General features: G+C 36.1%; 2 protein-coding genes across 6 annotated transcripts in view; both read left to right on the top strand.

Annotated features, from left to right (window-relative positions):
- Positions 1-497: 497 nt before the first annotated feature.
- On the top strand, positions 498-3,197 carry LOC149710112 (uncharacterized). Its single transcript, XM_089859690.1, has 3 exons — positions 498-631; positions 1,350-1,529; positions 2,670-3,197. Exons 1-3 carry the CDS (start codon positions 617-619, stop codon positions 3,195-3,197), a joined length of 723 nt encoding a protein of 240 aa, XP_089715816.1. The 5' UTR covers positions 498-616.
- A 1,206-nt stretch (positions 3,198-4,403) lies between these two features.
- LOC149710110 (uncharacterized) overlaps positions 4,404-13,901 on the top strand; it is a 91,031-nt gene continuing 81,533 nt past the window's right edge. For 3 of the 5 annotated variants that reach the window (XR_016376655.1, XM_089859161.1, XM_089859139.1), the window contains exons 1-2: positions 4,404-4,538; positions 10,739-10,821. Coding sequence is in view for 4 of the 5 variants with exons in the window: in XM_089859161.1 (XP_089715287.1) it covers positions 10,790-10,821 (32 nt within the window). In the remaining variant the exon portion in view is untranslated. Of the gene's footprint in view, positions 4,539-10,244; positions 10,486-10,738; positions 10,822-13,901 lie in introns of those variants that run through there. The other 2 variants (XM_089859148.1, XM_089859156.1) reach the window with 2 other exon arrangements.

Genomic DNA, 13,901 nt, shown 5'->3' with positions numbered 1-13,901 from the left:
TATTTATTCAAATTAAGTCAAAATAGATATTTCACAACAAACATTATAAACCATTATTTATTTGCAGGCTTGGCGGATGGTGATAATTCTTGTTGTTTAATTGGGGATATTATAAGTCGGCCCTGGTTATTAGTTCGTGCATTCATTATTCATGTGAGAATTTTTATAATTGGATATATTCACGCTTGTACTTGATCAAAATCGTCCGAAAATTTTATTTTCATTATATTTTCGTTTGATGATGGGAGTATGGCATGGGACACACTAGAAATTGATTGTTTTCGGTGGTTATTCGAATGAAAGGGAGAACTTCACCTAGTTTTAGGGGTCACCAGGTTCTTTTCTTTTTTGTAAATTGAATATCTTTTTTTTTAATGTGTGGTCGAGAACAATAGTTTTTTTGGGGGTGACTGGTCCTCTCTCTCTCCCTCAGAATTGTATAATATCTTCCCCCTACTACCGGGATACATTTAATCAAGTATATAAAGAAAGTTCCGACAAAGAGAAAGTCAGTCGAGTTCCATCTTTCATATCCCAAAGGATTAAAAATCATTCGATACTCCTCGGAGTTTGTGACTTGTAATATTTTTACATCTTAGCCAAGGATTGTATAACCATGATTTCCACTAAGGTAAGTTATCACCGCGTTTGGGCTTGATAAATACTGAAGTTTTCATTGGAAAGACTATGTATTTTGGTTTTGTTTACTTGAATCGTCGTTCCTTTGAAAACTGAAATTTATTTACAAAGTTTTAATTTACTAGCCTAGTAAATTGGCTGAAAGGTAGTGTTTGCGTTGTAAAGAGAATGTTTTTCTTTTAAGACTGAATTTGGTTTTACAAACATTTTCTCTTGCAAGCTTGAAAGGGATAGGAATTGAAACGGATTTATTTCGGATTTTCATTGGAATTGATATTCCTTTTAAAGCTGGATTATTGTTTTAATTGTTTAATTGATCTGCAAGCGAGAAAGGAATGCGTTTCTTTTAAAAATTGTGGCTTATTTAGTTTTACTTTCGAATTAATTTTCTCTTAAAGATTACAATGGATTTTTAATTTAGTTTTGGCTAGTTGCAAGCTTGAAATGGCGTAAAATTTATATAGAAAAAAATGATAGTTCTAGGTGCTTTCATTGGAAATAATGCTCCCTTTCAAGGCTGCAATGAATTAATATTATAACTGAGCCAAATATATAATCAAAAACACTTGGTCACGTGATCGCATATAATCCCGAGAATTATTTTGCAATAGTTCACCTTAGAAATAGCAACCTCCTTGGAGAACTTTCTAGATTTCAAGATAGATTTCGACGGTCAAACCTATTTAATTTTGAATTATTTCATTAAATAGGTGATTTTGGTATTGACCACTGTACTTGGATTGACCTACTGCGGTAGACCAATCAGCTACGGAGGTCGCTACAAGCAACCCATATTTGCCTACGCTGCCGAAGATCATCCAGTGGTCAATGACGCTCCACTTGACCAGCCTCTTTTGAAACCCATTAGCGGCTCGTACGACCACAATAACGTAAGAAAAACTTTAATAAGTTCATAAGAGATGTTCCATAAGTTTGTCACTTGTTACAAACTGGAGCTTGTCATGAAGTGACGTAGGTCATAGATTCTCCCAAAGCGATGCCTTTAGTACAGACTAAATAAGAAGATGGACTGCAAAACCGCGTGTAGGACATCAATTCTCGCTTCCGTCGTTCTCCAACTAGCTCGAGCTGTAAGTCTCTAGCATTACGAAGTACAGGAAGTTCATACTTATGGAACACATCTTATAAACTTATGCGCAAAAACCTAAAACAATACGATATCGTTGCGGTAATACATCCAAAACCGGGCAGAAGCTGGCTTATCATTAAAACTCAATTTAAATATAATTATAGTGTACTTTTATCTAGTTTACCAATGTTATCAGGGACGACCCGAATAAAACGGTTATATACACGCCTTCATTAAAGAAAGACGGTTAATTTAGAAAATGGAGATTTGAAAGAAACATATCCCATTTTAATCACATATTGTTCGAGACTAACGAATGTTTTTAAAACGTAGCATTTAGATAGAAGGGAAATGATAGGGTGCCTTTCCTTTTCATTGTTAAACGAGGAAAATAATTGCCTTATTCGTTTAGGTGATTAAATTCGAAAAATTAAGACCGTGAACCTGACGCTTCTTTTACAAAAAGGGTCGATCTCACCGCCCACTTTGACCCAATTTGCTTCTAGCTTTTACCGTCGTTGTGTACCATCATTTATATACAGTATTGTTACCCAAACCTGTTTACAGTTTTTCAAGATGCATTAGAATTATATTGTACCACGGATGATAATAAGCCCTAATTGATACCAGTTGCATCATTAGATCCCATAAAGAACTAATGGATGTTTTTAAAGAGAATAGTATATAATACTTAACATTTATATCTCTGAAAGCTTTAGCCTTTTTAAAATAATATAACTTTGATTGTACTTAGTTGTTTGTTGCGCCCCCCCCCTCTCCATCAAGACGCGACCCGGGACCTGGGTAAACTGAGCGAATTGTCTCTCCCCTCCCTTGAACGACGGTCCTGATTAGAGACACCCTTGAATGAAGTTTAGAATCATAGATCTGTCACCCAACATTTCAATTACCTTTAATACCTATTCTTAATTACTTATAGATCGAAAACAATGGACCACCAACCCCGTACCAATTCGGCTACCAAATCAAAGACGATGAAGGTGCGACACAACATCGTCAAGAATCTGGTGACGAGAATGGAGTAGTCAAGGGAAGCTACGGCTACACCGACCCCTTCGGAGTATACAGACAAGTACACTACGTAGCCGACGCCGGTGGATTCCGAGCCGTCATCAAGACCAACGAACCAGGAACATCCAACGACAACCCTGCCGATGTCCAAATTCAAGCCGAGGACCCACCAGCGGTTGTCCACGAGAAAACTGTCCACGCTTCAGCTTCCAAGATCAACATTCCTGTTGGAATTCGACCAGGATACAGCGAACCTTACCCTCATTACGCCGCTCCTCACTTTGTCGATGTTGATCCTAGGCCATCAACCAGTAATTACGGATACGCCGTACCACACGCCACCGTTCCCGTCGCCAAGATTGTACCCGTGGCCGTCAGCCGACGACATTCTTACAGGAAAAGGAAGCCACTGAGAGCGAGCCACTGGGGATATTAGAATTTTTAAGCTTTTAATTTAGACCTAGACGCTTTTAAACTTTTAGTTCATTATATGTAACAGCTTCGTGACGATATTTTCTTGTAAATATCAATATATTCTCTGGTTTAGTGTACGCATTACAGCTAAATTTTTAGTTTAACTGTACTGTTGTACTGGGCCCGCCACGAATTATGTATATTTTTATGGTGTTTTGTCATATTTTTGTACCAAAGAGCTTTTGTATTTGTTTCTATAATAATAAATTCTAGCATTGAAGATAATTTACGATTTTTTGTATTAATTCCCTTAAAAAAACTGCCACCCCTAGTGTGCTATAGGTCTACTTCTAAGTGACCAAAGATTGCATTTAATACTTTCTTTCATATAATTAAAATTTCATATTAAACCGTTTGAAATCAACTGAAGACACGATAATTCAGAATTGAGAAAGAATCCCTTCCATAATGTTTGAAAGTGTCCGACCCCTTGACTTATTTCCTTTTTTTACGAAGTAGTACCACTAGAGATCTCTAGATGGCGCCAGTAGTCCCACCAGGCATCATCATACTCCCCCAATTTTTGCTAAATTTTTAGTTTAATAGAGCTATCTCAGTTATGACGTCAGTGCCTAGGTAAAACGTCACCGTTTAGCTTTGGCAGTTGGCGGCCATGTTTGGTACCGCTTTAGTTCTATGGGCAAATAGCATGGGTGACGTCACACTAAGCCTTCTGAGATAGCTCTATTGTACTGTTGTACTGGGCCCGCCACGAATTATGTATATTTTTATGGTGTTTTGTCATATTTTTGTACCAAAGAGATTTTGTATTTGTTTCTATAATAATAAATTCTAGCATTGAAGAAAATTTACAAGTTTTTGTATTAATTCCTTTAAAAAAACTGCCACCCCTAGTGTGCTATAGGCCTACTTCTAAGTGACCAAAGATTGCATTTAATACTTTCTTTCATATAATTAAAATTACATATTAAACCGTTTGAAATCAACTGAAGACACGATAATTCAGAATTGAGAAAGAATCCCTCCCATAATGTTTGACAGTTTGAAAGTGTCCGACCCCTTGATTTATTTCCTTTTTTTACGAAGTAGTTCCACTAAAGATCTCTAGATGGCGCCAGTAGTCCCACTAGCCATCATAATAGTTCCACAATTTTTGCGATTATTCCCGACATTCTCACAGATGGCGCTGACAGCCGATTAAACCGTTTGACGTTTGAACATTCATTAAAGTTTATTTTTGTGACTGTCAAGTTTTAAGTTATTTTTCGACATTTCATCTTTATTATTGGCACAAAAAATAGACAGCTACTTTCTTTCTTGGGAATATGTCTTCTTTCAAAAGGTAAAATACTTTTTATTATAAGGGTCTAAGTTTTAGACTCAATAGATCATGTTGAAAAATTCATATGAAAGCGACTTAAGCCTTGGCTAGTTTCTTTTTGTTTGAATTTTTAATATCCCAGACTGAAAGGCAGGATTTAAGATAAAGGAAATTTTGGTAAAAACAAATGTGTCTTATGCCTAGGCTGTGTTGTTTTTTAATCCCTCTTGAAAATTCTGCGGTCCTTTCAAGGTTTTTTTTAGGCTTAAAAGATTAGTTCCACCCCAAACCCTAATCTGTCCCTGTCTCGAGTTTTGATTTTGAGAAAAAAACCCAAGCCATTCAGCCGTTCCAATCTCAAATTTTCTTCAAGATGAAACGAAAAACAAACGCTATAATAAATTACTTTGATACACATATGTTTATATCCTGTACTACAACGTTCAGGGTTTGTAAAGAGGTTTCATTTATAATTAGCTAATTTAGTAGGAGAGTTGATTTTAAGTACTAAATGCTGACCAAGAAAGTAGAGTTTTTAAATACACAACCATCTTTTAAAATGGCGGCCAGATAAGTGACTAAAACGTCCTGTCCTTCATCTAATTGTAACATTTAAATATTCTTCTTTGGGGATAAGACCAGACTCCCATAGAATTTGTAATGTCAAATGTGGATGAGAGGGAAAGTATGACAATGGCCATAGAGCCTGTGTTAAAAAACGCGGACATCAAAGTTTCGCCAATAACTATTTAGTTTACTAGTGACTGATGGACTTGCAAACTCGCGATTGAAAGTAGTTCAGACATTTATGCTCCTTGGTTTAACCATAACCCACTCGATCACGCGCATCACGAAGCAAGCTGCTCGCGCTATAGCTAAATTACCGGGATTTGTTTTAAACGTATCTAGTTTTATGTGCTCTTCTATTGCTTCGATAACCTTACTTAAATCCATATTATACCTTCAAATACCTTTTAAAACATTACCAGCTACTCTGTCCTGACTACAAACACAAATCGAGGAAGTTCTAGCACACACAATAGCAGACGACGGTAACCGCGTAACCGCGAATTAACACAAGACCTATTTGAAGGGAGTGAACAGGCCCAGTATAGCTACGCCAATAAAACGGTCAACTAGGGCGAAACTCTGATGACTCGCGACTTTTGGCCATTTTCATACTTTTCCTCTCATCCACTTTTGCTAATGTGTTAGGGTTAATTATGATAGGTTAAGGTTAGGTTAGGTTTGGTATTCAGGCTCAATGGGTGTCGGTTTTACATCTAATTCTAACCCTTTGTTTACGCAATTGAAACAAGACCAAGTAATATATATAATTAGTTATACTTAGTGCAACTGCCCTTAGTAAATAATTAAAATTTATGTGGGAATTAATAAAATTCCGGTTGTGAAAGTTGCAACATTTTGTCCCAAAACTGCATGTTTGTAAGGGATCAATATTTTTCAAAGCTTTAGCGTATAAAAACTTGAAAGGGTTTTCATATTTTTTCTTTTATCAATATACTTGGCAAGTTTTCTCTGACAAAGAAAAAGTTGTGTTTAAACTGCCTGCTTTCAAAACAAAAGCAAAGTTTATTTTTAATAGGACCCCATTGTTTTCTAAACAAAGTCGATTTGTCAAAAGAGTTTTAGACAATAGACGTCACCAGGAAAGGGGAGGAGTGAAGGGAAATGAAAATCAGTCTAGCCTACTTCTTATCGTTTGCGACCCCAACCCTTTTGACACTAATAGTAGACGAAATATCTGATCGGTAAGCCTATAATAATTTTAAACAAAGTTTTAGCCTATAATTATTCCCAGGTCCCATTATGATATCTTTTTTTCATTGTTTTCAAAGCATAATTTCTCGATTAAGCCTTGTCATGGACAAATTCATTTATTACCTACAGTGAAACAGCTTATTTAGGCACGCCAACCATTAGGGCTAATAATAGACCATTATCAAAAGGGGGCTTGAAGTTCATAATAGGGTTAAGATTATGGATCAAAGACATTAGATAGGGGTTTAAAGTTGAAAGTCCACCAAACTCCTTTTGTTTTGAAGCCATGTCTAAGGCCTTTTGCTGTCCGCATATTCAAGATGGTCAAACACCAGACTATTTTAACCCTGACATTTGAGAAGGGTCTGTACGCACCATGAAACGATATTATTAGTCCAGGGATAGATTTAATTTATTTTAGAAGTAGGAATTGAGAACCGTTAGTAGTATTTACTTCAGTCCGACTCATAGCCCAGTTTAGAGCCCCTCCGTCCAACACGTAACGAAAAGTTTAAATTATCTTATTGGCTCAGCTCACTTAAACTACGTTTTGATGACGTTGCTGACGGGGACGGCGAAAAATACGTAATTCCTTTTTAAATCTGTCGCTATGACCCGCCTCTTCTTTCATACCCCTCCGTCCCGGGAAGGGGGTCCGGGACTTTGAAGCGCGCCCAGATTACTCTATTCTCCATTCCTACTTCTATAATTTAATCTATCCCTGGTTAGTTCAAATATAATTTTAACACCCCAGCTTCAATGGGAAGTTTATTTATTTTTTTGAAAGGTCAAGAGGTCAAGAACGATTCTTGGCCTAGCGCCTAAAATAAATTAGAAACACACCTCATCTTTTCCGCCTGTTTTCTTATTTGTATTTTTTTTCTTTTCTTTCTTTCTGTTCTGGGATTTTTCCTTAGTTTTTCTTCTCGCTCTTTTGCTTTTGTTTTTATCATATTAAGAGTGTACTGGGGTTTAAAGCTAGGTTCTGTTTTATTTTCGTTGTATAAAGATTGGCTTGGCTCTGTTATCGAGTCTGGCTGAAAACTTTCGCTCAGGGTCAATTTAATCAAGCCTCATTTTTTTGCGGTTGACCTGTACCGGTAAAGCTTATTTTATTTTTATGCATTTGTTATCTTATAAGCTCCAGCTATAAATTCTATCCGTGGCTAGCTAATAAATGCAACCCTATCTAAGGTTAGAAGTATATAATACTTCATTTAGTGAGAAGTGGCTCACCAGTTGATATTGGTTTTCTTTATGCACAGTCACAATTTGTAAATTCCAGCTGATTTTGATCAAACTGCATGCTTGATATCAGTAACATCATAAGTTCATAAGATATAAGTATGACACTAGCTATACTTCGTAATGCTAGAGACTAAGAGCTAGTTCGAGAACGACGCGAGAATTGACTACACTCGGCTAAATTGCAGTCCATCTTCCTGCAGTCCATCATTTAGTCTGTACGAAGCCTTTGACAGCGCCTCACCAGGCGTCGCTTTACCCTGAATCTATGACGTTTAACCTACGTCACATCATTAAAAGCTCTCAGTAACCAGTGACAATCTTATGGAACATATCTCATGAACTTATGCCAATACGAAATTTCGCTCGCGTCTCAGAATGAAGGACATACACCAGGGATAGATTTAATTTTGGAAGCAGGAATGGAGAACGGTTAGTATTTACTTCAGTCCGACTCATAGCCCCTCCCTCCAACACGTAACGAGAAGTTTAAATCATCTTATTGGCTCACTTAAACCACGTTTTGATGACGTTGCTGACGGGGACGGCGAGAAATACGCAATTCCTTTTTACCTCTGTCGCTATGACCCGCCTCTTCTTTCATACCCCTCCGTCCCGTGGAAGGGGGTCCGGGACTTTGACGCGCGCCAACATTACTCTGTTCTCCATTCCTACTTCTAAAATTAAATTTCTCCCTGCATACACCCTTCTTCTTTAATAGCCTTCTGATAACGTTTAGAATGAAAGTGGTTTTTATTTATGTTATTTTATTTGCATTCTTTGCCAGTTAATCATTGATGCAGCCCAGTTTTTCGCTTATGATAATATTTAAAGCAGAATTTGCATAAATGTTTTTACACGTATAGCCCACTCTTCCCTTTTGTTTCCCGCCCCTTTTTCTTCTCCAACACATCTTAAGATTAAGGCTTTTGATCCTCTTTACTACATTCTTTTTTTTTCATCTCTTGTTCAAGCAGATTTCTATAAGCTCTGGGATTTTAAGCGGGAAAATGAATTTTTTTAAGAACAGTACAGTGGTTCCTGATTGGAGCTGTTTAACTGTCCAGTTGTTAATCCTTATTAACTTTTTATCATGGTATTAATTTTCATCTCATTAAAATGTCGCATTGAAGTCTCTGAACTCAAATTTATTGATTATATTGGCATCTCCTATTAAATTTTAGGCCTTTTTTTTTTTTTTTTTTTTTGGGAGTGATTTAATCTTTTAGTTTATTTAACCGCGATAATATTTAAGTTAAAATTTCGCACGTGTTTGATTTGTTAGCCAAGAAAGTGAAGGCCAAATACTTGACACACTACAAAGAATTTTTACGGGCTCCAAAACGTCAAAGGAACAGTGAAATACAAAAGTTAACAATGAGTTTTTGTGTCAGTGAAAAAGTAAAAACATGTTTAAAGTTAATTTATATTGAGAACTAATAGCAAATGGACCCTCAAGACGTTACTTGTCATCCATAAAGCCAGTTTATTGAATTAAAAAGTACACTAAATATTATTGAAATCGATTGAAAAGGTTATTCCTGATTTTTTTTTACATTTTTGGCCGCCATTTTTCAAGATGTCCGCGGATTGGAACATTCTTCCGTAGTGCGTATCTTCTATTTAAGAGTAACGTCTCTGGAAAATTTCAGCTTCCTAGGGAAAGCTGTTTGGGCAGGGCGTTAATTTATCAGTCAGTAAGGACTTTTAGATTTTAAAATAAATTTAGGAACTTCAAATATTATTGAGATTTAAGTTTTTATGTAATAGAAACTGTCTTAGCGGACAATGACGTTAAAAATTAAAAGATAAGTGTAGAAAATTAGTTCCCTGAAGTAACAGATATTCAAATTTTCAATTTTGTATTGCTCAGTATTTTACTCTCAATAGTAGTTCTAGAAGAAAATGGCGTCTTCGGAAATATTTTAAAGAGTACTAGAAAAAAGTATTTCGCCATCCCTTTAAATTTTAGGGGCACTGTTTCTCATTCAGTTAAGAATTTCGCTATTTCGTCACGATGCGGTTTTTGTCGCGACGTCTCGCTGCGAGAATTTAAAATTAGCTTTTCCGGGTCCGCGGCATGCGCACTTTCTTTTGTAGTATACCCATAATCCCTTGGCTTCTTGCAACAACGAAACGCTTCCCTTTGATAGCAAACAGTTTAATATAACGTTGCTTTTTTCACGGTGCTAAGGAGGTATACCAAACTGTTTAATTTCCGAACATTTCAAAGACTTAAGTCTCTACCCTAGAATAAAAACCATTTGTCGTTGTTGGCATCTTCCAGGGTTTATTTTTTGTTTAAAGGTATTATGTTAAGGTGGCGCTTCTGTCGAACAACAAACAAAGGGATAGTCGTTAATGAATTTATTAAATGACACTATTAGAAGATTTGTTACAAGCTTTTCCATTGTCGTGTTATTGCGCACGGTTGCAATCTTAATTGTTAAGCCAAGTACCTCGACCAGGATGTGAATATTCAGGGTGATATTGCAAATGGCTTGTCAGGGAGTGATTGCAGTCGTAGGATACATTGCATGGGTAAAGAAGAAAAGTACTTGTCGTTACTTGTAGAATAATACTTTCGTCAAATGCAATGTGATTAGAAAACTCTAATTCAGTAGTAATTCTTAAGAATTGTTGATTAATAGCTTCGGAAATTTGAATGTGGTAAGGTTGCCTGAATTTTATTGCTACTAGTAAGGACACTATTCACCAAAAACAATTAACCTAATTACTTGAACGTTATTCTACTAACTAAGAAGGCAAGTTCGTAACATTATATCATGTCGGGAGTGTGGCGCATTCCTGTAAGCCAAGCTCTTGATTGATATAATTTGAGGGAATACGTCACACAGCGTCACTCCTACCCTATATTCGCTGCCTGACCCGCGTCCCGCCGGTGGTGACTTGACCCCATGACCCTTCCATCTTCACCCAAGTAAACCTGATTTACTAGTCACTTTCAATTGCACCCCGACTAAAAATAATCAGAATATTACGTACCACTATCACTTTAAAAATCCACGCTCTTTAGAAAGATTTTACGATGGCACAGATTCATCGAGTCAACAAAGTGATTAGCTTCCTATTTGCTAATCGTTGGGATTATTCATTCATTCCCCCATCTTTCTTTCTTTATCCTTGTCGATGACAAAAATACTATAGCTTAAAAGTGTTTGTTTATTTTTAAGGCAATATGCCACGGACGCCTGTCACGCCACACTTTTGACTTTGACATTGGCATGTTGGACAAAACGATGCTTCGAAAACTATGGTGAGTCGATCAATATCCTTCTATTTTGATTAAATTTCAATTTTATAATGTGATGGCATAAGTTTATAAGTTTATACGTTATATAAGTATGAGATCACCTTTCCGTTTTAAGCCTTTTTGATATATCATAAGTTTATAAGATATGTTCCATAAGTTTTGTCACTGGTTACAAACAGGTTAGGCTTGTCATGAAGTGACGTAGTTCATAGATTAGAGGTAAAGCGATGTCTGGTGAGGGGTTGTCAAAGGCTTACTAATAAATAGGAAGATGGAAGTCCTGCAAAATTAACCGAGTGTAGCTATCAATTCTCGCTTGTCGTTCTCGAATTAGCTCTCAGTAACGTCTTTAGAACTACGAAGTATAGAGAGTTTCACACTTATGGAACATATTATGAACTTATGATATATTATATAACCTTATGTTTCTAAAAATATATACCATTAACATTGTTTAAAAGCGGAATTTTCGTTGTCTACTTGTAATTGCTGTTAATAGCTATATAAGTATATGGTATCACAAACAAAAAAGGATGGCGTTTTTTTTGTATGATCATTCATTGCCTCTGCAACATCAATCTTTTACCAAGCCACAAATTGATCTTTGGTATGAGAGTTTTTTCTATGACGTCACGGGTTAAATTGTTAAATTCCTTCAATTGGAAAATTGGCCCCGCAAATGACCGGCTTGTAATTATATTTTTAAGAAGCGATTAACGATCACGAATTAAATTGAGCGTGAAAAAATCGAGAGTTATCGTCGTGATTAGATTTTTAAAAAAATATACGAAAAAGAGAGACTGGAAACTACGATGCTCTTTGTCTTTCAGAGATATATCTGTTCGTTAGATCTTTAATATTTTTTTAAATGTTTAAAGGAAAAGTTTACCTAACATAACATAATACCAGGGATGGGATAGATTAAATTTTAGAAGTAGGAATGGAGAACAGAGTACTCTGGGTGCGCTGTCAAAGTCCCGGACGGGGGGGGGTATTAAAGGAGAGTCGGGTCATAGCGACAGAGGTAAAAAGGAATTACGTATTTTTCGCCGTCCCCGTCAGCAACGTCATCAAAACGTACTTTAAGTGAGCCAATAAGATAATTTAAACTTTTCGTTACGTGTTGGAGGGAGGGGCTCTATACTGGGTGGTCTATGAGTCGGACTGAGGTAAATACTAACCGTTCTCCATTCCTGCTTATAAAATTATATCTATCCCTGATTATACCTTAAAAGAACGGCTGCTTTTTCTAAATATAAAAGGAATTAAATATAAAAAATAAATTAATGATATCTTATTACAAAATAATTAACATTTAATTAGTCTTAAAAATAATCAAGGACTACAGCGCCATCCGTTATTTGTTCAGTAACGTCTGCTAGCCAGAACCAGTTACCCCTATTTGATTGGTTGAATTCTCACAGGCTAACTGAGAGTGGTAAGGGTAAGGTAGGGGTATAATGTTAATGTTATGTTACCAAGACTTTCCCTTTAAATGAAAGTGAAGAATGCTTCTTAATATTAGGCTGCCTGTAACTGAAAAATCTTTCTACCCTTTCACGTTTTGTCGTGTTTTTAAAGATTGCCAAAATCATTAGACCACGTCGACAATTAAATATAAATTATTAAAGAAACTCTTTCGCAATAGGTCAAGGTGTCTTTTAAAGGGACAGGGTGCTGCTCGTAAATTTCATCACAGGAAATTTCAGGAAATAGAGAATATAAAATAATAAAGTCAAGTTTTACGCTAATATTTTCGTTTCTAAGATTTTTACGCTGTCGACCAGTATCTGCAGCGTTTATCAAAAATATACAGGGTGTTTCTTATAAGTCTGCCTTAAATTAAGGGGGATGTTCTTTGGGAAATCGATTTTGAGTCGAAAATGTATAACTTCTATCTCCATTTGGTTTACCACAAGGGACACTGTTTTCGAGTTAAGATTGTACATAGTATTTTACGGAAGACCCGTTAAATAATTTAATTAAGAAACTGAAAAACCTTGATTAATGGAATGGTCTATAACAGAGCGTGATTCTGATGAAATACGGGGTAGTGCATAATATCAGGGATAGATTTAATTTTAGAAGTAGGAATGGAGATTAAACGGTTAGTATTTACTTCAGTCCGACTCATAGCCCAGTATAGAGCCCCTCCCTCCAACACATAACGAAAAGTTTAAATTATCTTATTGGCTCACTTAAACTACGTTTGTATGACGTTGCTGACGGGGACGGCGAAAAATACGTAATTCCTTTTTACCTCTGTCGCTATGACTCGCTTCTTCTTTCATACCCCCCCCCGTCCCGTGGAAGGGGGTCCGTTACTCTGTTCTCCATTCCTACTTCTAAAATTAAATCTATCCCTTATAATGTACTGGTCGTCAACAAAGAGAAACACCCGGTATTTTATTTAAATTTATAGTATTTTATTTGTACAAAGATTTAACTTAAAGTTGTATTTTTGAAACATGGTTTATGGTTTTGTTTATAAATATTTGAAAAGCCACAAATTTAAATTTATTTAGAAATTTTTTACTTTTACAATATAAAATATTAGTCTATTAGACATTTTAAACACCTAAGGTTCGCGTTAAGGTACATTTAAGAAAGATGACGGAAACTGTAGACCATTTCTAGTATAGTGGCCGCTTACTTTGTAGCTCATTACAAGGAAATGGGCGTGCCAGATGTTACACGAGAATTAATTAGTCGGTCTCGCGCCGCCGGTTGCTACAGTATTAATTCCGCTAAAGTTTTAAGTTTTAAAGAGAAATAATAACGTACGGGTGTTTATGTAAAATTGCAAAATAGTTTTAAGAAGGGTTGAAGAGAGGGTTAGGGTATGCCTTGCCAAATATTGAATGTCGAAGTTGAGGTAGTAAGGTATTTAATTTCAATAGACCTTGATGACGTGTCAGAGTCAAGGCCAATAACTTATTATACACCGGGTGACCATTTTTCTTTTGAACTTTAAAAGGTAAAAATTCTTTGTCTCTTCCCTCCCCCCGTTTTCACTCTTAACTTTCTTGATGCATTTTCGGTTCCCCCTTTTTGTAAGTTGGTTATTCAACCACTTGATTGTT

The sequence above is a fragment of the Phalangium opilio genome, unplaced genomic scaffold (genome assembly GCF_054372755.1).
Source record: "Phalangium opilio isolate 3A_F unplaced genomic scaffold, DU_Popi_V2 ptg000011l_1, whole genome shotgun sequence".
In the NCBI taxonomy this organism is placed as follows: Eukaryota; Metazoa; Arthropoda; class Arachnida; order Opiliones; family Phalangiidae; genus Phalangium; species Phalangium opilio.
The sequence above is the reverse complement of the archived record's forward strand: the minus strand, read 5'-3'. Positions and strand labels throughout refer to the sequence as shown.